The 24,816-nt window shown below is 41.3% G+C and overlaps 2 protein-coding genes across 4 annotated transcripts in view; one reads left to right on the forward strand and one right to left on the reverse strand.

Annotated features, from left to right (window-relative positions):
- Positions 1-475: 475 nt before the first annotated feature.
- On the reverse strand, positions 476-8,801 carry LOC311485427 (PWWP domain-containing DNA repair factor 3A-like). Of its 3 annotated transcripts, none has more exons than XM_084540824.1 (15): positions 8,402-8,801; positions 6,221-6,326; positions 5,490-5,590; positions 5,091-5,404; positions 4,721-4,982; positions 4,290-4,439; positions 4,123-4,193; positions 3,769-3,845; positions 3,528-3,588; positions 3,364-3,439; positions 3,200-3,250; positions 2,866-3,101; positions 1,469-1,690; positions 1,289-1,377; positions 476-1,159 (listed from the first exon to the last, which is right to left on the reverse strand). In XM_084540824.1, exons 3-15 carry the CDS (start codon positions 5,494-5,496, stop codon positions 1,060-1,062), a joined length of 1,716 nt encoding a protein of 571 aa, XP_084396950.1. In that variant the 5' UTR covers positions 5,497-5,590; positions 6,221-6,326; positions 8,402-8,801; the 3' UTR covers positions 476-1,059. The 3 variants fall into 3 exon arrangements, with proteins under 3 accessions (XP_084396950.1, XP_084396951.1, XP_084396952.1); XM_084540825.1 differs by lacking the exon at positions 8,402-8,801 and adding an exon at positions 7,875-8,011; XM_084540826.1 differs by lacking the exon at positions 8,402-8,801 and having other exon boundaries at positions 4,290-4,436; positions 6,221-6,439.
- Positions 8,802-9,048: 247 nt separating this feature from the next.
- The window catches only part of kif26ba (kinesin family member 26Ba), an 82,676-nt gene continuing 66,908 nt past the window's right edge, over positions 9,049-24,816 (forward strand). The window contains exons 1-2 of the mRNA XM_084541011.1: positions 9,049-9,237; positions 10,491-10,883. Coding sequence (XP_084397137.1) covers positions 9,178-9,237; positions 10,491-10,883 — 453 coding nt within the window. The 5' untranslated portion in view covers positions 9,049-9,177. The remainder of the gene's footprint in view (positions 9,238-10,490; positions 10,884-24,816) is intronic.

The following is a 24,816-nucleotide window of genomic DNA, read 5'->3' on the forward strand; positions in this document are numbered from 1 at the left end:
ACAGCCTGACATAAGAGGCTTATTGGATCTGCAGCTCATTTGGGTACAAATTTAATCTAAACTCATATAAACAAGGGTTCTGTGTGCAGTGTTACATGTTTATATATATATATTTAAAATGGTTTATTTATCAGGTGCTGAATACATATCTAGAGTAAAAGCTGAACCACTGTCATGAACAATTATGGTGCACATTTGAGAGGAATTTAAACTATCGGTCAAGTAAATGGCCTCACAGTACGAGAGAAGCTGCCTAGTTGCCTGGTCTCATGGTAGTAGATATATGTAGACCACACAACTACAGGAAGGAAAAGACCAGCAATCTGCACATTTCATCTAATTTCCGTCACTGATGGAGGTACAGATGAAGTGCTAACAGATAAAAACACATTCAGAGAGCCTTCAGGTCTGATTTTGAACAAAGCTGTTTCAATATATAAAGGACCCACTGGGATGAAAGACCATGACCACTGAACAGACCTAATGTGTTTATTCAATAACCAAGATAACACACTGAAAACAATATATACTGTCTCTGTGTAAGACTTTTTAGTTTTATAAGAAAAAAAGAAGTTGCACTTAAATTGCATTGGATTATTTTTAATGTCATTGCACAAAAACAAAACAGGAACTGTGTGCAACACCCCATCAATGCTGACTGTATGGTCAAAAAACAAAACAAAACATCAGTTACTAAAAAATAAAAAAAATCCCTTATTGTAAGGAAGCACAAATAAACAAAAGGTTTATAAAACATTTATTTGCCCAAGTAATTCAAAGGCATACACTGACAACTGACAACTGACAACAAGTTCATGATTACACATGTAAGCTTTGGGAGATATTTGGCGACATACATGCTGACAACAGCAAACCAACATTAAGTTAGTTATGATACTGATTAGATTATTTTTACATTTTAAAAAAACAGCTGTCGACCCAACGTTGTAAGCTTAGAATTCAGATACCTGAATCAGAGCAGTGTGATTTATAGTTGCAAGGCACACAACAAGATTTCAATAAAGTACAAACTGAACAATCTTTACAATCTCCAGTCTTCTAACCAACAGGGTCAGACAATAACAAAGATTTTGTCTTCGGATGCTGAAATCTTTCTCTTATCTGCCGCTCTATCATCAAGTCAAACTCCTCACGTTCTCTGAAAATAATAATAAAAAATATATATATATATATATATATATTACTGATTACAACAATCTGTAATCAAATTCAGTACTGAATATCCCCTTTCAATTCCTTTCAATGGTTTAACATTTCAGACTCTTACCTGTTACTCACACGTCGTCCTTTAAGGTACTTTTCCTCTGCCTTTTTTATGGAAACGTTATCCACCCCAGCAATGGCATTGATGATGGCCTGCACAGAAAGACAATGATCTAACAACAAAGAAAGAAAAAAAGAACTGCAAAGAAAACATGCCAGAGTACTGATGAAAACTTTAGCTCACCTCAGGAAGAAGCACATCCAGAACGAAAGGAACACGCTCCATGAACGTCACCCCATTCAGGCAAGGGGCGCTGGCCACGGCCGATTCATAGAGCTCATTCAGGTACAGGTAGACTTGGTCCAACTGGTGGTCATCTTCCAAGTATATGTTGACGATCCGTCTTTGTTTAGCACTTAGAAAGGAGCGAAGCCATCTGGACTGCTGCTGCCCATGAATCACAGCCTGTTGATTGAGTGATTGAGGAGGGATGGATTTATTCGTTCAGGGTCAGTCCCCCGTGTATGCTCTTTTTAGTGTTACATATATAGCCTTTAAAATCACACAGTACACGTCAGTAGTTGCCCAACGGCAGAGACTAACGCTGTCAAATTAAAAAGAAATATTTAGCAGACTAAAGTAAAATGCTTCCTTTCATAAGTTGCTGAAAAGATATTTTCATGCTTTGCATACTTGGGACACACACAAGTCCATTCACACAGATGATATGATAGGATACTTTGAGTATATTCATAGCTCTTCCATATATTTGCTTTGAAATCCCGGACTGTGCTCTGTGAAATTACTAACTAGATTTATGGGGATGTGTTAGCCCAAACTGAATGTAATCTTAATGTAATCTTATTTATGTTTTCATTCGAGAGCGAGTGAGTTCTTTGTATCAACAGTGGGAGTGGCTCATCTACAAACCAAACCAAATGCAGTTGGTTGCAGTCTGCAACCTCACCACTAGATGGTGAGTACACACAGTAGAGACGAGCACCGTCATAGCGACAATAGTCCATGTAATGTGGGCAAAATGATGCAAAAACCCCTTTGGTGATGAGAAGTTGGCGGGTACCAGCTAACTTATCCCAACTTTATGGGTAAGGCGATTGGGGCGATGAACAATGGGAGTGATACAGTTGACTGAAAAGCTAGCAAACACAGAGTTCCTAAAAATATTTACCGCAAGGAAACACTTGGCTTCAACTTTGGTTCCTCATTCAAATTGACTGTATTTGCTTCTCAAATAGAGGCAGCACAAAGGCCTAGCTCTGTCCAGACACTTGAACTATTTAAATGTTTTGTGATATACAATTGTATATTTTTGTAATTACATTTCATTTTTTGCTTTTAACCTTTCGACAGCGTTTTTATCTCCCTATTTTCTCTCTGGCCCGTCCTCTCCTCTATCATGCAAAAACAGGATTAAAAGGAGAGATCAGCAAGATCCAGTGGCCAAATCGGCAACCAGAGCCAGCTAGTCTCCTCAACTTTAGCTCTTTCCTTACAAAGTCACCCCACAGAAGGTATTTACTGAACTGAGTAAATTCAGTAAATTAATACTTCTATAGGGAAACATAGAGTGAATGGTGTTGAGAAAGCAGCTTCTAATTTTGCAACAGAATTCTTCATACCAAGAGGTGTCCCTCCACCATGCGTTGCTTGACAATAAAATGCACAAGCTTCTCATTAGCGCGGTTGTGTGCAGCATGCGTCCGGTCCGGCAGCAGCCTCTTTGAACTTCTGATGTCTTCCTGCTGTTCGCTGGAGCTGTCGTCCCGATGATCATCACATGCCCCCTCTGTTGTGTCGCTGGCAATAGTAAGTCCCTCTGAGGCGGCCTGTGAATACTTCCTCCTCACTGGATAGCCTAGAGCAGTCAAAGACCAACAGTGAGGAGTGCTGTCAGAACCAAGTTCAACCACATGTGTGCAGACATTTGATGCGATTATCATCGATAAAACGTACTCATATGATGATCAAAGTACTTGATGAAGGAGCCGGAAAATGAGCCACATGCTGCAAAGAAAAAACACAATTACTACTGCTACATTTATACTGTTTCAGTTGCATCACGTTGTTTAAATCTATAATGTTTCTGTCTGCATAAGTATCAAATGGACAGTACATACCAATTCGGAATCTGTAGTCTGTTATGAGTTCCAAGGCCCAAGTAATTGTGGCATCATACTCTTCTTTGGCTTTACGCTGTGGTAATATGAAAGACACAGTCAACCGATTTGACAAGAAAAACTTGTTTTTAGGAAGCAGTAGAAAATGTATGAGGAGTTCTTACCACTAGCTCATTAGCTTCTTCACAGTCAAAAGGCTTCAAGGATTTCAGAGCCACAGTAATCCTTTAATAACACAAACATAAAACTGAAAACTCCATAAGTTTGGATCATTATTGTTTTGTGTAAATATCTCAGTTTGCAAAGGCGGATGCCACCATAAGGGTGCATGACACCTTTTCTCACTAAAGGTACAAAGGCATCATCCAACAACGCAATAAGAGAAAACAGATTTGTTTTTCCTACCCTTTCTTTTGCTGAATATTTGAGCCATCAATGAACACGATGCTGGCTTTTTTCTGCTTAAGGTACACATTTTTAACCTGCAAAATAAAATAATACAGATTTAAAAGCATTTTAAAGATTTTGAACCATTTTAATTTGGGCTTTCTGGTTTTCATCAGTTAGCACGGCATTAATTAGTTTGAACTGATTAACTGATCAATTTAAGCTGTACAATTAAAAATTGATTTTTAATTTGAAAATACGTGTTGGAGCCACTGATTAAACAAAAACATTGACTAGTTCAAGATTCTCTGAGAAACTGTGTATCTGTCCATCACTAAAAACAAATCACTAATCTACATCTTTTGCACTCACCCATGCAGGCCAGAATGGATATTGTCTGAACTTGCACCACACAAACACTCCTTCCATAATGGACGGGGGCTCTGAAAGACACACATTTAAAGAAAAAATCCACTTAAAGTACTTAAATGCACACAATCCAGATGGTATCTAGTCCTCGTCAATGGAGTCTCTCTCACTTTTGTCCACCTGCATCAAGAAACTTGGGAGCTCTTCCTCCTCCTCCTCCTCCTCATCACTTTCTTCATCTTCCTCGAAGGAAAATGGCGGTAGCTGTTCGTCGTCGCGACTCAGCTCTATTGACAGATCTGACGACAGTGCAGTCTCTTCTTTTTGGAAGACGGGGGGGAAAACAATAACACTGAATTAGAGCAGATGAGTTTGCTCACGTGAATTATTTTGATAAATGTTCTCTGCTCTACAAGCACTAGCATCAATCAGAATCAGAATATTTTATTAATCCTTCATGGATTCTTACTTGCGCTCATAAAGTAGCATTCTAGCTGATATAAAACAACATAGACACAACACATTTCAGACAGAAAAATTGTGAGACAGAAAAAATACTGAAAATTTTGTTTTGTTGAGACAGAAAGAAACATGAAGCCACCTTCTACATCAGGCTTCGCCAGTTCAAATCTTGGTCTGGAGCGTTCGGACGACTGGGTAGCGGGATCATGTTTTGAATCCCCAGTTTCAGCCTTGGGTTTCCTGCCCCGCCGGGACTTGGCTGGAGGACCGTTTGTTGTACTGCAGGACTGTGTTTTTTCCTTTGACATCCTTTGTCTAACTTGTCTCGGATGGGATTCACGAACCCTCTCATGTCTGCTTGAAGATTTTATCTTGGAGGTTGGTGAATCGACCGCTGACGTCTACAACAGTAGACACAGGAACAAAGTCACATAAAGTAACGTGAAAATGTGTAAGCTCAAAATGCAGAAACAACATTTGTCAGTATTTGCTTTAACTTCGGATCGCACCTTTAACTGAGTGATGATTTCGGTGTATCCAAAGTCCAACGGTTTCACATCCGGAGGGGAGTTTGAAATGTTGGACAGGATGTCAGTGGAGGAGCTGTGGACTGGCGTGGAAGTCAGGCAGGCTTCTGGTTTGTGTCCTCTTTGTCCCTTGCGTCTCTTTGGAGTACTTGGCAAGGAACTCGCAGAGTGGACAACCATGGCAAAGCCTGGTTCAGCGCTTGACTCCTTTGTAGCTGGAGATGAAACGTTGTCTGGGCTGACTTCCTCTGGGGTTTTCTTTTTCAGTACCCTTTTTCTCGTTTTCCGAGGTGCCCCTGAAAGATCATTCACATTACTGATGTTGAATCTCTAAAGCTTTTATATTCCTAGAAGGAAAGAGGTGAAATGATGCTCTGTTACCTCTCATTGTTGTATGACTTCGTGTATTCCTCTCATTGGAAAGATTCCCTTTGAGTTCCAGTGAGCTGCCAGGACTGTCAACAACGCAAAATACTTAGAAGCTGCAAGGCAGGGCAAAAAGGGCAAAGAAATTAAATGTTGGTCAATCAAGCCACAACATTAAGGCCCTTCCTAGTAGGCCGTACTTTAGCCATAAACGTTAGGACATTTCGACACTTATCATCTTCACACTGCATTCACGAATATGCGGGGAAGCATGTTGTGATGCAGACAAGAAAGCCTAAATAAAAATAACAACAGCTGTCTGCAAACGCAAAGACAAACCACCATAAAGTCACGGATTAGCACGGTAATAACTCACCCAGTCCAAAATAGGAGAGGGGCGAGACGCTAACAGCTTGCTAGCAAACAAGCTAAAAAAAAAACCGTCATTGTTTGTGTAAACAGTCAGACGGTAAACAAACACACTCATTAAATCAGTGGTTTGTTAGTACAACGTTTCGTGCCATAAAACATTAGCTGAGGATTTTGGGCGGTTCCTAATGGGAGTTATTTGTCAGTTAATGTCATTACTCGGCGCAACAGTATAGTTACAGGAAAACACAGGCACAACCAAAACATGCAAAGCGACAGTTAAACTCCAGGTTACAAGCTGAAACTGTACAAATACGTTGCTCTGTGCAAGTCGGAAGAAATAACCACCACCCATTTAGCCACAAATAGCCACTCACCTTAAAAAAAATCACTCTTGTCTGGACAGTTAGCTACCAGCTTCAGTAAACAGTCGGGACATAATCGGGGTTGTACACGAACACCGCTGCACAAAGCTGATAATTTCTGACCAAAAAAAAAAGCTTATGAATAACAATTTTTCTAAAACATCAATAGTGAAAGTAATTCGTCGTGCGCTACCACTACACTAGTTTGTTGTTATTACTCGATTGTTTTGACAGATTTAAAGATGCAGCGCCGCCTACTGGAGAGGAGTACATGGCCGCAAATTATGACCAGGAAACGTTTTGAGGCGCAAGCGGGAGATGGTCACAGGAGGGTTTTAGATGCAAATTTGAGCAGTAAAATGTTAATTAAATAATTCAGTAAATCTATTTGCTTTGTTTTATTTAATCTTCCACTCTTACGTGCATTCAGTAGCCGCTTTACATCACATTTCAGCCTACTATCTCTTATTAAATCTCCTATAATACAGTGCACATGTTTTCATACAGTATTATATTTTCACAAGATTAAACTGACAGATGTTGTTTTCCATTTCTGTGGGGCGTTACAACTGCAAGGCCAAGCCATACTTCCTTTTATTTACTACCTTCTTCCTCTAAAATTGAAATTCTAAATTCTGGGGATATTTTCCTCAACCAAAATCTGCAACTTTATACAACTTATTGCCAGCTGCTCTTTATGTTTATTTCACTCAACTCACAAGCAAAACTTGTCAACTTTTGTTGACAACAGTTGTGTTGCCAAACATAAAACTTCGGTAACTGAAGGACATTTTTTAAACAGTTTAACATTCTCTATCAATGAAACTCCTTATTTAAATATAGGATATACCACAAGCAATACTGACATTCAACTAGTTCATGTTTTTGTGCTTACCAACCATCTGTAGCCTTACATGATTAGTCTCTGTTTCAACACTATTTCCCTTAAGAACAAACATTTTCCCTTATACCAGGACACACCATTGTGTGTATTGTGGTAAGCCGACACACACACACAGACTATACCGGGATCCTGAAATTGAAGCTGCAAAATGGAATTCAGCCATTTTCTACATTTATTTACACCTGTGCTTTTATTCTTAGTCAGTTAGTATGTCAAAACTTGTACAGTACATTAGTTTAACAGACCAAATTATGATTGTTGTTTATTTTCAAATGCTAACTTCAGAGATGTTTTTGCTATTTATTGGGACTTTAAATGGCAGGCTAACAGTGTACATTTCCATGAAGACTTAAAACTGGCATTAGCATGACGTGTCCTACTACGTGTCGCCTCAGAGGCTAGCTGTCTGGTTTCTCCAGTAATACCCTTGTGGTAACAGCAGAGGGCACTGTGTAACCACTCCTCAACTACGCACAGTCCTCGGATCCTGTAAACGCGGCAGTTACTTTTAATACAGAAACGTCTCTTCCATTACAAATACACAAACATTGTTGCTCATGCATTGATTTTTACACTCCTCCAAACGGATGGTGTTCAGTCCTGGAGAACTTTTCCTCAACCAGATGAAACACAAACACTTAATTATTTTGAAGGCCATGCAGCCATTTGACCCTGCTTTTTCGACTGGGAGGAGTTTTGCAAGTTTGCAAAGCGAAGTGTCGGTCAAGAAAAATGACTTGTGTAGAGCCATGTGATACCCACAGTGGAAGTCGCTGCTTTCGTCCAACGTGATCCAGTCACTCAATGGTTTTTCTCGTCCTGCGTCATCGGCTCATCGTAGCTCGCCGTGATCGTATAGTGGTTAGTACTCTGCGTTGTGGCCGCAGCAACCCCGGTTCGAATCCGGGTCACGGCATTGTGGTACAATGTCACGGCAGATGAGCTCTTTTGCAATTAAATAAAGGAAGTATTTTTTCTTCCGTAAAAGAGGAAGTTCTCAGGGTTGTTACGAAGGATTGTTTTTGTGTTGTTGTTTTTTATGTATTATTTATTTACTATTTTTATTTGGACTTTTATCATTTTAAGAAATCAATTAACCTAGAAATATTTTTCTCTAAATGTAATTATATTGTGGCATTTCTCCATGTGTTTAAGTCCACATTAAGCCACTTGAATTATAGTGTAGCTGTAATTGACATTAACATTTAGATTAACATTAATCTAAAGTAGCCTAATGCTATAAATCTCCATCTAAAACGTAATTAAAAATAAATAAATAAATAAAATACTTCAAACAAGCAGCAGTCCACCTGCCAGTCTGCCGGGACCCCTGGATGTGTATTGGCCTGAGGTTGATGAGGGGCAGGTTGGTCCCGCCCTCATCCAGATGTGCGCCTCTCTCCGGTCTCTTCAGTCCAATGCTGGCTTCAGCAGAGCGCACAGCCTCGGGAAGTCAACAGGAGGGTACGGATAGTAACACTCTAAGTAAAACAACGAGGAACTGGCTCCTAGCTGTGGTCTGCATCAGTCAGATCTCACGTGATCTAATGAGTCGTAACCTTGTCGTTAGCCCAGGAGACCCGAGCCGTGCGTCGGAATTTATGCCGGGGCGTTTTGTTTCACCTGGCCAGCCTCAGACGCAGAGCTGATGGAGAGAGGCAGGGCTGAGTGCGGTGCCAGTCCACAGCGCTGCTGAACAGAGAGCCTCATTCAGCGCAGAGATCTCTCTGTTGACAGGGAGCGGTCTGCTTTCTAGCACGACCTGTGTGAATTCTTAGTCTGGTTTTTAGAAGTGCTTCGAGGGGGGTTCTTTAGACGCAACAAACCGTGGAGAAAAAGAAAACCGCTTAGGATATTTGTTTTTGTCAATCGGCTGCGTAATGGGGATGTAACCGGTTTCCAAATGCGCCTGGAAGTGGCTTGACGTTACCTCCAGTCTGAGAAGAGCAAACTGCAGGGGCGTGTAGTTAATTGAAATCGATCCGGTGGTTTCTTTTTGAATGTGAAGCGGCACCAGAGGTTCTTCCTGCTCTCCTCTCCTCCTCCCCTTCCTCTCACCTCCAACATGACTTCACTGTCGGGGACTAAGGAGAGGTCTGTGAGCAGCCGGAGCAGAAAATATGGGGTAGGTTATTCATTCCAGCAGCGGATGGGGTGGACTCTCCACTGTTACCAAATAAGCCTGCGAATAACATAAAAAACGTATCATCCATTCAGTGCTGCATGCGCCTCATCTCAACAGTTGAATGGGAAACTGTTGTTTGCTCCCCTTCCAGTGTGACATGACTGATGGAAGCTCTCATTAGATTTGTGTCCATGCTGGTGATTGATTGCTTTCTGAAGATCACACTTCACACATCACTGCTTACTGGTGTCACAACAGCAGCATGCTTTTCACTGATAGTTCCTCTTAATTATCACTAACCGAGGACCAGGCTGCTAAATCAGGTATTACACTCACACCTGTGTCACTGCCTACCACCTACACACTAATTAGCCTTAATTTATTACACAGGGCTTGGTCACATTATACCCACCTCTTCACTTGGAGATGATTGAGCATTCCCACCTATCAGTCTACTCAGTGCTGCCTTATTATAGCCCTTGCGAGGGATCACAGTAGTGCCCAACCTCTTCAGTCACCGCCACATCAATAGCTCTGTTCTCTGACTGGATTTACCCAGCCACAAAAGATCACATTCTCCACTCCTTGCGGCTCATTTGATCTTCCCTTTTGGCTAAGTGGAGCAAAACAACACAGGTCAACACGGACTTGATCCTTTTTAGCAGATAATAGAAGCATCCAGTTTGTTGACTGCCTTGACTTCACACCGTCTCAGTAAATTGTTTAATATTGCCTCCTCTTTATAGGGTTTTAACTGGACCATTTGCTTCCAAGTCCTAATGTTAGACTACTCACTGGAACCCCACTGCCTTTGTGTGTTATTGGCATCGAAGTGACTGCCTTTATAGCCCTGCGCTGATCATTTGTTTGCATGCAGACTAAGATATTGATCCACTGGCAGATATTTTTTCAGCCAGGGTGATTTGTTTTTGAGAAATATTTGATGATTTGTTAAATTCAACAACCTGCCAAACATAGGCCGACAATAATGAACGTTATTTTGCTTTGCAGGCAAAATGCAAATAACTTGACTTTTAATTTCCATGATACAGGCCTGGTACTCTCAACCTCTCCTCATGATTCTGGTCTCATCCCAGTGCAATCTGCTGTGTGGGCAGACTCATCAAGGCACATATTTCCAGTGTTGGCCCTTTTTTATGACATATTATGCTTTTCTTGCCATGGCATCTCACACTGTCTGCAGTGAAAAGGCCCATTATTAAACGTTCACTCCTTTTTGTAATACTTCACAGATGCCTGACACTTCCCCGACCAAATCTGCGTCCATTTTCCCAGACACATGGTACCGAAAGGCCTACGAAGATACCACCCGCTCCAGCACACGCCCCGCCCCAGAGGGTGCTGGCTCAATGCCCAGCTCCACGGGCACACCGTCCCCAGGCTCAGGAATCTCTTCACCGGGATCCTTCTCTGGATCACCAGGCACCATTTCCCCAGGGATCGGGACAGGATCGCCGGGGTCTTTAGGCGGCTCCCCGGGATTTGGTACAGGATCACCAGCCTCGGGCAGTGGGAGTTCCCCTGGTAGTGAAAGAGGTATATGGTGTGAGAACTGCAGTGCCCGGCTGACAGAGTTAAAACGACAAGCACTGAAACTGCTCATCCCTGGACCTTACTCCAGCAAGGTAAAAACATGATTATTCCCTCCTCCCTGTGAGTTACTGTAGGTGTGTATGAATCATCCCCAGCATGTTTTTGTACTACCTGATCTGCAGCGGCGAGTTGGTTACGCTCAGTAGCACAGCATCTAAAAATAACTTGCTCCTTCATTAACTGTGGCATTTGGACAGTGAGTTATTAACTTGGTTGCTCATGAAAGACCAGGCTCCTAATCATTCCCTTGCTTACTGAGTTGCTGTGTCGTCAGAGTTATTGTTGTCATAAATCATAAGGATGCTGTAATTTGTCCAACCATCCATTTGACCAGCTATGAGAAAGAGGAGAAACCGAACAGCCTTTGGGATTTGGGCTCATTTTTGAATGTGAAACTGTTGATCATTTACTGAAAGAGTGCCTAAAACAAAATTTTTATCCTCCAGTTTTAACTGATGGATCATATTACCAAATCAATGAGCTCACTTTATTCTGTATTGCTTTTCTCCTTTTGAGGGAATTAACGTGATGGATTGACCTCTTAAAGCAGTTATTAATCCATATGGACTGCTGCCTTTTTCAATTTGCTTTGACAGGTGATTCCTTTTTTTTGTGGGTTGTCCAAATAATCAGTTCAGTTTTCATTAGTCTACTGATTTTCAGTAGCAGAATATGCAGCACTTTGAGTCCCAGAGTGCTGCAGTTTGATTTAGGATAAAATATGTGGTATGTAAATGTATCATTGTGTATTGTTGTCATGTTTTGTATTGTTATTTCTACTCCTAACTTATGATTAATAAGTGAAAGAAGCCTGTGTTCAACAGTATGCCTTTTTCCCGAGCTAAGAAAAGCTTAGAGTTGCACTACAGAAAACAAACACAGAAAAAATAATCATGTTTTTGTGTTGACACTGGTTTGGCTCACAGAGAGCGGTTATGCACATAGAAACCATGAATTAACATACCACAAATCCTCCTGGCAGGGCTTTTAACTCTGCATATTTTTTTTAAACGCGTTGCCTCTGGGTTTGATGTTATTTTGCTGCAGCTGGCTGATTTTTACTGATGAATACAGTGGGCCACACATCAGGCTTTGAGTTAATTGGTAACAAATGAGCACACATTATGCACCACAGGGCTAATAAAGTGCAGCTAGTGAGAGAGGCAGATACTGGACTACAGTACAGGACATTGATGCTGCAACAGCGGTGGATGGTTGTTGGAAACTGTTGGGAACTGTGGGGGTTAGCTTTGACTGTCAGCTGGTGGCCCACTAATTAAAGTGTTATTTGTGAGGTTCGGTTTAGTTCACGCTAATTAAAGCTTCCCGATTTGGTCAACTTTTTTGAATTGTGTTGAATAAGCAATGTACAGTATTATAAATAGTGTAGGTACTCTATGTCTTTATGTAAAATGTAGCTGCATACAACAGTTTTTTCGTCATAAGTACTTTAAACCAAAACCAGGCTAAAACCAATCTTCCTCACAGTCCAAAACATCTCTCATGACTCGAGTTTTTATTGACTGTCTATGTGTGCTTGGCTGACTCAAACTCCAAAATATTAACGAGAAAATGTGAGACTGAACTTTGCACACACTGTGCGTGCAGTACACTGAATACTGTCAGTAATTTTACACTCAGAAGAGCAAACATGTGCCTCTGACATGTATACTTACATATGTTATGTTGTGTTTATGAGCTGGCTGAGGGTCAGATCATGAACGTAGTGGTTTCCATGAATGTTGGCGTACTGTACGCCACCTCTTTTTGTTGTTGTTTAGGGATTTCTTCGTACTAGTGCAGTGCCCGTTCAGAACATGCCAAATCATGAGAACCGCTCATGCAAACAACAAGCCAAAGATGGTATGAGCTGCAGTAAGTGGGCTGCGTTCTGCTGACAAAGCCTTGTCCAAGAGTGCAGTGGGCATTCAACTGGTGCCAGTTTTGAAAGAGCCAAATTGTATCTTGATTTATTGAAATACAGTACTTGAAAACTGTTGTCAAGGTTCTGTGAGTGCCACCCTGAGAATGTAGACACTGCTGTGGACGCCTGACAGAAAACAACTTTTAGCCAAACTATAACGACTGCTTGGCCAAACACCTTTAAACTTGACACTGCACTTATCTGGGTCCCCAGCAATACTGCTGCCAAATGTGAAATAGATTGGACAAACAGTTGTACAGAAAAGTGAAGAACGGGTACACACAAGGCCAAACACAGAGATTTCTTAATTTAGTAGTGAGATAATATGAGATTGTCTTGAGTAAACACACTTGACATACTGCATTAAAACCATTTCATTTGCTTTTATAACGAGTCAGATAAATTAAACAAGATGTCAACTGGCTCTTTAATGGTACTGCAGGAACTCAACAGAAACAACATGTTGAAGGTTAAACCCCAAATTAATATGCGCAGTCCTGTTCAATCTTTGTCCAGCTCTCTGACTTTGAGCCTATTTTTACTAAGTTGCTAATGTTATCCAAGACGTTAGTTTCCGTGCTTAAAAATACTTCTGGGTCATTACTGAAGAATTGCGCACTCCAGTTATTTTCACCAGTTAGGATTTTCTGTCTGTTTTTCTTTTTTTCTTCTCTAATAAGAGTGAACTGAAATACACAGGTGTTCTGTGTCAAGGAAACGCTGAACTCATGTCCTTGGTGAAGCAATGTGACCTAATAATCCTTCTACTTCACCAAATGTGCCAGAGCAGCAGCTCCTGGTATGTGTGTGTGTGTGTGGGTGTGTGTGTGTGTGTGTGTGTGTGTGTGTGTGTGTTCCTGATGTACTGTCAGCATGAGACCCCATGTTATTCCCACAGGACACTGGGACATATGTGACCCCACACAGCTAGAATACAAACACACATCCTCTGACCGATATAACCCCCAACACACACACACACAACCACACATTCACACCTACAGTGTCTTTTTCCTTTGGATATGAATACATGACAGGTCATGCTTGACCCTAGCTGGCCACAAGCACACACTGAGCTGGGTTTCTATTGCTTCAGAGGACATTAAACTTATTTACATGAATTCCCTGGATTTAACACTACTTATCTGACTTTATCCAAACCTTAAACCAAGTCTTTACCTTGAAACTTAATGTTTTATAACACTGGGACTTTCTGTTTTTCCATACAAGTGTCCTCACAATGTGACTGTGAAAACAGACTTTTTTTTTTTTTTTTGTTATTTATGCTGATTGCCCTTCATGTACAGTATGTACTAAATTATTCAAGGGGAGGTATGAGAGTTTAGATAAGGATTTAGAACGGAGGAGTAATATATAGCACACATAAATGAACATACTGTTTAAAGCATGGTTTTTCTTTCCAATGTGACTTAAATGTTGTCCTCAAATTAAAACCCAGCTCATTTTGCTGAAACTGGTCCCCAGTCGGCTGGAGTGAGAGGGACAGGCAGGTCACATTGCCTGGGGCAGCACGGGCAGCCGTGCAGAGGAACGAGCGCTCTCTTCAGGGATTAGAATGAGCGGAGTATGTTTTCAGGTTTAAACGCACACACGCAAAACATGCGTGCACACTTGTAACCGCAGGACTCAAAAGCACATCTGGCCTCACATCTGTAATCACTTAAGGCCTCTGTCCCTGCTCTACGGCTGTGGCTGTATGTGTGTGTCTGTCTGCATCTGTGTATTCATCCCTTATATCCACGCCCGAATCATAAATGGATGGAGGGGGATCTGTTTTTTCGGGTTGGTCCAGTTCAGCTTGGGAAAGTGGGTCACTGCATGTGTGTGTGTTTTATTCACGGGCTAAAGTGTCTGTTTCAGATCAACTGAAAGTCTAAACCATCTATGTTTATGAAGTGAAACATATACAATTCCACATGAGACATAAAAATTTAGCCAAAGAAGGACATGTTTGTGAATATATTCGCTCCCCCGGGACCTCTTACTGGCAACTTGAGATTTATTGAGATTACTTTCATGTGCACTTTCTTCTGTCAGGTTGAACATGTTCTGTGAATTATAGAGTACTTCACTGTTAAGAGTTTCTTGTAGATAAAAATATGGTATGGGCACTTAAAATGTTTGCATTAGCAGACCCACTGATGTGTCTGCCAAGATGTGACTCTAGATTAAACAGTGTCATCAGCTCCTGCTGTATATAGATATGTAACTTTAATGCACATTATAAAAGCACATTTATTAAGGTATTTACTATTAAAGTACAGTGATATATGCCAGGGCTACTTTCGTGTATATGGTTTCCTTGTTCTGTTACCACAAACGCAGACAGTTCTTTGGAAAGTTCATATCTAAAAACAGCTCTCTGCTGACCATGATAAACAAACCAGCTCCACTGTCTGATTCACTTTCATACAATGTACACATTAATTGTATTCATCGTTATATTTGCTGACTACTACTATTACCTTTACTACTACTAATCATCATCATCATCATCATCATCAAGATAACTATAATGTCATCATCAGAATACATCAACATTTTGTACCATCACTGAATAACTGCGGCTCTAAATGATGCTCACTAATGATATTAGTAATCGCGGAACATAATCATGGGTTGAGTTCAAGTTTGTGTTGAGTCTCAGAGGAACACACGTCCTTTATTGCTGACAAATTTGACACGACATAGTGTTAGCATTACTTAGTAACTGCTGGTGACTTTTTCATATGCCATTACTTTACAACTTTTTTTTATGTGTCTTGAAAATAGTAGTTCTTGAAAGGTTATATAAGCATAGTCATCTTAGAATGAGGCCTCTACAGCGCTGTAAGAATGAGTCTACAGTCACAGCACAGAGCCCACTTCCCTTATGAGAGCTTTCAGCTGTATCACACAGTCTTCACCGGCAGATGGAGTTTGCCAGTTGTCAGGCAAGCTCAGTAGTTGTTGTTAACTTAATGTGTAGAATGTGTAAGACTTTCTGTCTGTGTGGACCCAGCAGGTCACGTAATTAGTCAATTTCATCAACAACAGCTGTCAATTGTAGCTCTGTGCATCCGTCCATTATCTATGACAGCTTGGTGGGGTAGGGCTTATCCCAGCTGTCATTGGGGACATTGAGAGACAGAGTACTCTCTGGACAAGACAGTGGTGTTATCACAGGGAAATAATGTACGAAGAGGCAGATGACCATTCACTCTCCCTTGTACACCTACAGACAGTTTAGAATCACCAATTAACCTAACAAGCATTGCTTTAGACTGTGGGAGGAAACTGCAGCTCCAAGAGAAAACCAATGCAGGCACACGTATACTTCTAAATATAATTGGCAGATATTGCACCAGTGGATGTCACAATGGGCTGCACTAATCACATATATTGCAGTACCTGGCAGAATTGTTGTTCTCCAAATTTAAAGAATGACAAACTGCCAAAGGCGCTATTCTTTCAGTTAGATGCAGAAACACTGCCGACTGAGTCTGAAGCCCAATCAGATCAAAAGATTTTGTTAAATTTATCTGATCATCAGGTGAACTGGAAGTTCAGAGCTTACTGATCTCTCTGCTGTCTCAGATGCCTTTCCAATTCACAAAAAAAACAAGTGGCGTTGATATACTTGTGGATATAATCAGTTTAACTAATCCCAGTCATCGGCTAATTGTCGCCTACAACCAATAATTAGCCTGTAATTGGTGTACTTCTCAGATCAAATGGTGGAGAATCATTGCTCAGCAATCAGTACTCAAAGGAATATATTTGTGCTCACAGGTAGCTAGCTATGCTGTAATAACCAAATCCCATAACACCACAGAGGCAGGCCTCTGGTAACCACGGCAGCTGGTGTTGCCACGGCAGCGACGTGTGACAGATGTGAGCGGCATACATATCTCCATCAGTGTTAATGGGTTCCTCATAGCTGTGTGGGTGAAGGTGAGAGGCAGGGAGAGGGTGAAAATCTAAGGAGTTCATGTGAATAATAACACGTTAGGGTCTGTTTTTGGCGAGAAGTACAACTGTGTGTATGCAACATATATATATAGTTAGAGCAATTTTGTGTGCGCGTGTGTGTGCATGTGTGAGAAAGAGAGAGAGGATGATCATGTCCTCCTGATGCCTTTCAGGTGTGAAAGACATTACCATATAAAGAGGTTGCTTCATCAATAACAGCAAGACGGTGTGGATGGAAGGATATATGTGTGGAGGGAGGGAGGGATGCTGACGCAGGCTGAACGGAAGAATAAACTAGGTTTATGTCAGTCCCATCCTCAAACACACACACACATACACACCATCACGACACCTAGTATTATATTTTGTGAAAATAACAAAGATCAGCAGATATTTTAATTCATCTGATGGGGAAGTCTCTTCAAGGGACACATATTTAGTTCAAATTTACTGGTGTTAAACTTAAATGGATTCTAACATGCTCCAAAGAACAATAGGAAGTTTTAAAGCTATTTCTAACCATGTGCGTGTCAATACGACCATCACCAGCCTTTTTCTACTGGATGGATGCTGTCTGTAAGATAAGGCACAATGTCATGAAGGTGACTGTGTGTCAAAGTAAAAAAGCAGTGTATAAATCTAAAGCAGCACCTCTCCGTTGGGATGAGCTGGAAGAAGCTCATGAAGATCTTGAAGGGATAAAAGTAATGGAGTTGTAGCCAACATCCCAAAATATCCCTTTTTTTATGTTTTCTTTTTTCTTTCAGACACTTTTTCTTGTCCTCACACTAAACCCCTCTCATCCTAAACCTTAACCCTAAATCCGAGTTTTGACCTACAAAAAGCCCTTTGTAATTGTGAGGACTGCCCAAAAACACAATACTGTCCTCCCCGTGCTGGTTTTAAACTAAAATGTGTCCACACGTGGCTACACCAGGCTCTAGAGAAAAGGAGGAAAGATTTAAATCTAGAGGAAAAAAAAAAAAAGAGACTGAGGAACAGCAGGGAAAAGGAGGAGCTACCGTTTCCTCTAATAGTGCTATCATCGTCATTACTGTCACTGACCCAGAGCGGACACACTTAATTAGACTAACTCCCCCAGCCAGTAGGCAGCCCCAGTCAACACACTGTCTCTGTGCGTGTAACCTGTTTATAAAGAGCCAGAGAAGCTGAAAAAAAGCTTTACCAGTTCCAAAAGACAACAGATGGTAACTCAGATTGTCAGTGTGCATTAATTGCAAACTTGATAACTTAACGCACATAATTGATGGATTAAAGGAAAGGAATACAGGGAATATTGAAACTTATTCAAATTTCTTTAAAAGACTCACCATGTAATATAAAGACATGAGCTGGGACGAATGCGTCAACCCTGTATCTCTATATTACCTCATTCACTCTAATTAAAACAAAACTACTGGCAAATATGAGGATACAAATACTGGAATAAAGCAAAGTTGCTAACGTACCTTTCACCAATTAATGCAAAGACAAAGACAAACTAGTTTTGCATTTATAGCACCTCTGCCTTCCCCACCGACTAAAACAAACATACCCCTCACTCTAGCACGCAGACAACATAATGCAGTAACAGGCAAATCACATGCATGGGTGCACACGCCCAAACACACGCTACACAACAGCTTGTGTAGATACTCACAGAATTATACTAACATGCACACAATCAAGGCACCCTGAGGATCACATGAAAACACACAAATGAACTGGCATGTGTGCATGTGCTTTACCAATAACACGTGTACGCTGGATGGTGGAAAAGGTGGCAACAGCACCTGCTGCCATGAGGTCTGTAGCTACCATGGCAACTGCCTCTCCATCACGTCCACAATATAGAAATATGTAGAGTACAGTAGTTATGCAGGTATCTCTTCTGTGTGTCTGTCCTGGACCACAGCACCACAGTCTGACATCTATATGTGCATATACACACCTATGACCGTGACAATATAAAAATTGTTTTATATAGTAAGTTGTGAATAATGTATGCGTGCATCTTTCTGCTTGTCAGTCTAGCAAAATGTGCCGTTCCGACTCAGACACTGTCTTTTCTCAGACTTTGAAAAGTTTGCGGTTTCATCATCGTGAGCCAAGATTAAAAGTGAAAACGTTCCAGTGTTCCAGCGACAGCAGGTGCCAGCTCCAGCACCCGGTGACACTGTGAAGTCTCGCTCGCTGAGGGGTTTATTTGAAGACCTGCTAACCACACTTCTAACATTAGCCAACCTGCTGTCATAAGCTGATATATCACACAGGAGCATGCGCATCCACTGATGCAAACACCCGCACCGTCACAGGCTATCACATAGTCACACATAACACATCTATCTTCAGCATCTCCCACAAGGAAAATCTCCTGACAGGCTGAGGTGTGAGTGACGCAGATGATGTGTGTGTGTGCATGTCTGTACTTTATTTTTGTGGAAACTATTTTAAGTTTTCAACTTTCAAAGTAGGGGCACTTGCAAAGTAAGGGCAATTTATTTGGGCGTTGTTCCTTCAATGGATTACATTGTAATCAAGAGTAGAGGGTTACATTAGAACAATAATGACACCAGTACATGTGTGTCTGTTGGTGTGTCAGTGTATGTGTATAAATAATGCTTAAAATCAAATGTATGACTTCAGATTCAAAATATGTGTGTAGGATGTTCTTCTACCTTTCTGTTTATCTTCTGCTTTAAGAGCAGGTGGATGTGTCAGGTATGTTCATGCATTTAGTCTCGATGCTGATGTTTGGATGTGTAACTGTGTGGCATGAATACCAAGCCAGGTATGAAGTCATCATGCTACGTCTGCACAATACAGATGAAACTAAAGAAGCTTGAAATGGCATCTAGAGGAAAGAGGATCAATTTGTTTTCTGCTGTCACACGCACACGCACACACACACACACACCCAAACACACAGAATATACAGCCCCCTGCAGCGTTGTTGCAGTGCAGTACTTGCCGCAGGTTTATTTACAGAGTATGAGCTCACTCATATGTGATTCTGTGCCTTCAAAGCTATCTGAGATGACACGGTGACATTTTCAGCATCTGACAAATGACAACGCAATTGTTAGAGATGGCCTTTTGCTCCTTAGCTAAAAATTCTTACTGTGTTTTTTTTATACCTTGGAACTTGAGAGAGATGCCGAATGTTTTGCACATTTCACTCCACTTGGCTTTACACCTAAACCACAGAAAACTAATATTGCTCTGCTATGTAGAACTTCTCTGACTGTGTCCTAGGGAGAACTGCCTTTTTGTGAACATGGTCTATAGTTTCTTTTAATGATGAATAGCTTTGCCACAATTATTGTATAATCCGTGCCTCTCACCCTCTGCTATAGTATAATAGCACCAGAGGGGAGAATTAGGGCCACCAACAGTTATAATATGGAGATGAGTCTATAAGAAATGAGTGTCGAAAAAAACAAGCATTAAAAAAACGCTGCAGAAGATTGACAAGGACAATTAAACTGTTAATACCAATTTTTGTTTGACATTTAATTATGAACAAAAATGTCATGGACCTGACAGCCCTAATGGTGGATCTGTTTCAGGCCTGCAGCTTTTTGTCTGTAAAAGTTACCTCACTACCCTACTGTCTATACTGCTAGCTATAAAGCATGCAGCAAGCTCAATATGCAGATGTGGGGAACAGTGTAGAGGAGTGGGATGTAGACAGCGTGTGGGAAGAGGTGACTATAGTTGCTTGCACAAAGGTGCAGTGGCCCTGTACACTGTGTGTGTGTGTGTGTGCCAGCTCAAATGCCTTTTAGGGTCAAAAGTAGTGCCAGTCAGTCGTTCATGTTTTACAAGTACTGTAATGGCATTCCTGGTCTATACACTGCTCTGGCGGCCTGCAAAATTAGCGCGTGCATGTGTCTGCATTCCTAGCTTAACTATATAGGTTAAGAGGCTGACTAATGCCAAAGATAGGATAAGAAGAGAACTCTGTATGTGTGTGTGGGTTGGTGTGTTTTAAGTAGGACTGTGAGTCTATTGTGTCCAAGCATTGTAAAAGGCAGGAGGTGAAACGCGAACAGGGATGACATTTAAGCTGCGGTCTCCAGTCTGGCTCGATGGCGGATTTCACTGCAGTTGTTATGTAGCTGGTACTGTAGTATTTCTAAAAAAGGCTTGATTATGATCCAGCTGATTCTTAACACATCTTCCTGCTCCCCAGTTTGTTAAAAAAGATGGAGGGGTTGGAAGATTAAAAAAAAACATAAGGAAGGAGAGAGAGCAAGAAAGAAAAAAGAAAGGAGGACATACACTGAAAATACACGATGGAAGCAGAGGCAATAATCCTTGTAGGCAGCACTAAAGTGGAAAGAGGAGGTGAGAGAGAGAGAAAGAGAATTAAATTGGTTGTTTGTTCCCAGTCTGTGCTTCAATCAGACACAGAGAATAGCCTTTAGCCGTTAAACTTTCCAATTACCTTGAGCAGACGGCGCCTGCGGGGCTCGATTTAGCGGGCTTGAAATGGTTGTTGTTGTTTACTGTTATCTGCCATTGACTGTACACCAAGCTACAAGCTAGTGTCAGTGTCAGGCTGCCCGCACTAAAGCAGGGGTTTCCCTCTTTAATCTTTACCTTTGTATAGCTTTAAATTTCTCGGTTAATTTCGTCTCGCTCTGTCTCCTGTTTGAACAATGTCCGATTAATCATCTTCTCAAACAATGGTAGTCAGGAACAGTTGTGGATGCAGCCTTGTGGCAGGATGGATGTCATTTTGAATGCATGCTTGATGAAATATAGATGAAGTCTCCCCTCTCCCAATAACAAATGTGCTCTTGAGCAAGGTTCCTAAACTACAGCTGCTCCCTGTGAGGGCCTTGTTATTCAACAGTGCAGCACTGTGCCGTGCTTTACAGAACTCTCATGTATGAATGAGTACTACTGTGTGATGATGAATCCGGGAAAAGAGCAAGCACTCTCCGTTGACTTTCATGGATATTGGACTGAGGAAAATTGTTTTAGTTTTAGAGGCTTCCAGGATCATTCAAGTATACCCCCAGGTAATTTCAGGTTTATGTTTAAACACATAAAACCTCTTTCTATTAGCCTTGGAGAAGCAACTTACAAATTGGTTTAATTTCCTGATTTACTGCAACAGTTTGTTTATATGATTACTAGCTCTTCAAATTATTACTTTTAAGAATAATATATGTTAATAGATTATTATTTGTATCTTTATGGTGTTTTAATGTACATTTTAAACACGTGCAACAAATGCAGCGTCTATGTTTCTACGTTCATTATGAGACAACAGAGACACATTATTAGACTTGCTGGTGGCAGGACTGTGGGGTTGGCTGAGACGAGAAGGAAAGACATTCATGGTCCACAGAGGATAAATCCTAAACCAGCCGGTTTATGCTCAGAAGCAAATTGTGAGACATATTTTCTGACCGCGAACAGCCAGCTCAGAGGAAAAGTGAGATAAATCTGATGAAGATCACCCTGTCTCTCTGGGGAAATGTTCATTAATTTGACATGAAAAGTGCTAAAAATAGTAACAAAGTAAAAGTTGAGAACTAGGGAGTGAAGTTCTTTTTCTCTCGTCCCCGCACAGCTGGCCGATCTCAGGGCGGGGAAAAGGTGTGGTGTATCTGTCAGCTTTGGAAAGTAACAGGAGAGAAAAGACCCAATCTTATTCAACACTGAATCACCTATTAATTCATTATTAATTGATTATTAATTACTGACATCCCTTCAGCCACAGGTGCATTTTATGTTCAGTGATAATTGGCCAGTGTTAGCATGCTAACATGCTAAACCTGTCTGTTCAACTAGAGGATGTTAGCCATATAATAATTGAGCATGTTAGCATTCTGATATTAGCATTTAGCTAGAAGCACAGACATGCTATGAATAGGCGAATACTCTTTGTCATATAATTAATTAATAACAATGCCCATTTTGCTTTAAATACAGGCTTTTGTTTACGAAATACAGAGAGAGAGAGAGGTGGAAATGAATCGAATGAAACCGGGGAAGTTGTAGCAGTATATGTCTTGACAAGAGGACTCCTTAATACCAACATTTTTCCAAATGCAGATCACAAATAGCTAAATCGTAGCCTGGATCTCTTGGTAAATTGGTAGTTGCATATTCTTACATATGGCACATACTGAATAGTGTAGGTGTCTGTAGTGTTTCTCTCGTCGTTCATGATTGACAGCTAAACATATAATAGTTTTTGACTCATGAGAAAACCTCTGACATGCACCGGGGCACTAAGTTTGTATATTTTATTTTCTGTGTCTGTCTGTGTAAGGGTACTCATAGTGCTTCTGTGCACATACAGTTCACCTGCTTCCCAGTGTGTGTGCGCACATGTATAAGCGGGAGTTGTCAGGCAGATAGTTCCCTTCAGCTCCTCCCCAGCGAGCCTCACTAACCTTGGGATGGAAGGATAGTGGAGGGAAGACCGCATGGGTGTGAAGAAGAGAAGGAAAAGAGGGGAGCAGAGGAGGAGTGAGAGGGTGTTGCAGAGTGTGTATTCAGGTGTGGGATACGGAAAGATGGATTACCCGGCCCAACAGGCAATTTATCACTGTCAGAGAGAGAGAGGGGGAGAGAGGGAAAGAGAGAGTGAGAAGAGAAGGAACCTGAGAGAGGGGGTGAAGGATAAGAAAAGAAAGAAATGGTAGGATGGAGTGCTTGGGACAGATAGATAAGAAGTAGGTGGAGAACAAACTGGGGGATAAGCAGTTGTAAGAGAGAATCATACAATCAGGGACATTTTTACTGTAGGTCCAGTAGAGGTGTGACCCCATCCCTTGGGAGGACAGAGACAGGAGAGAGAAAATAAAGTATGGGATGGACAGTGAATGTAACTTTGCCTTACAGTTCAGTGTGATTCAGGCACCACTAACACTGCTTGAAGGGTGGATCCCTTTGATTCAGATATGGAGCATCATACTAACACAGACTGACTATTTTCACTGTCAATAACAAGCACCTGGCATTTTAGTCTTAGGCCCTGATCTGAATGGACAGGCCTTTTACCTTGTGACATCAAGGGAATTTCGTACAGTATTCAGACTCATTATAGATGACCACCCATCCTGGGTAGCTGCCAAAACATTATCCTTTGTATAATTATAATTAGACCATTGCCATCCTCTCCTCTCTCTTTTATCCATGGTGGATGAAACAGATGAATTGTATTTTTTTTTTTTTTTACGGTGAGTAGAGGGTGTTGTTATGGAATTACACCCCTGGGCCACCTGGACCTCCTGCAAATGTCCCATGTGAAATCAGGTATTGACATCAACTACATTCTCTCTTAAATTATCTAGAAATGAAGCCAAGTCCCTCATTTATTCAAGAGTAGGCAACTTGCTAATTGGCGGCTCGCTAACACACAGAATTAGATTATTCTCACATATAGCTTTGGAAGCGAATGCCTAATTTACAGTGCAGCTCTGTTGCAGATGGTGCACTAATTTAAAAACAGGCAACAGAGTTTATATGCAGTTCATTTACAGTCGGGCACCGCCACGGAAAGCCAGATAATTTAAAAACAGGCACCAGCAAGCAACTTTCACATAAAAACAGGGGCAGTAATTTAAACAACTATTTCATTTATAGCACTGGGCGCTGATGTAGATGGCCAGATAGTAAAAACCAGGCTCTCTTCCAGCCAGCTAGCTCATTTACACTATGGCAGGGGGCTGGTCTGTAGACTTAACTATGCACAAGCTGGGACAAGATTCGTAGCTCAGGCTGTTGATGGAGGGCAGCTTTTACCACACGGCGAGGACAGCAAGGAGTGGGGAGGACACACAAACTTAAATATAGATAAGGCAAAAATAAAATGCGCACAAATTTACTCAAGCATATGTAATGTTTGCACAGACAGAGAGAGAGAGAGAGAGAGAGAGACAAAGGCAACTGTTTACAGTATTTTGTACCCTCTTTGATTGGGTTTCACATCCCACTACACACACATCTATGCTATCTGGTCAAGCAACTCCACAACTTTGTGGAGCAAAATGCCCGATGAGCACTTAACCTAAGCGAAACCACGGCAATGTTGACACAAACGA

This window comes from Chelon labrosus, assembly GCF_963514085.1.
Source record: "Chelon labrosus genome assembly, chromosome: 3".
Classification (NCBI taxonomy): Eukaryota; Metazoa; Chordata; class Actinopteri; order Mugiliformes; family Mugilidae; genus Chelon; species Chelon labrosus.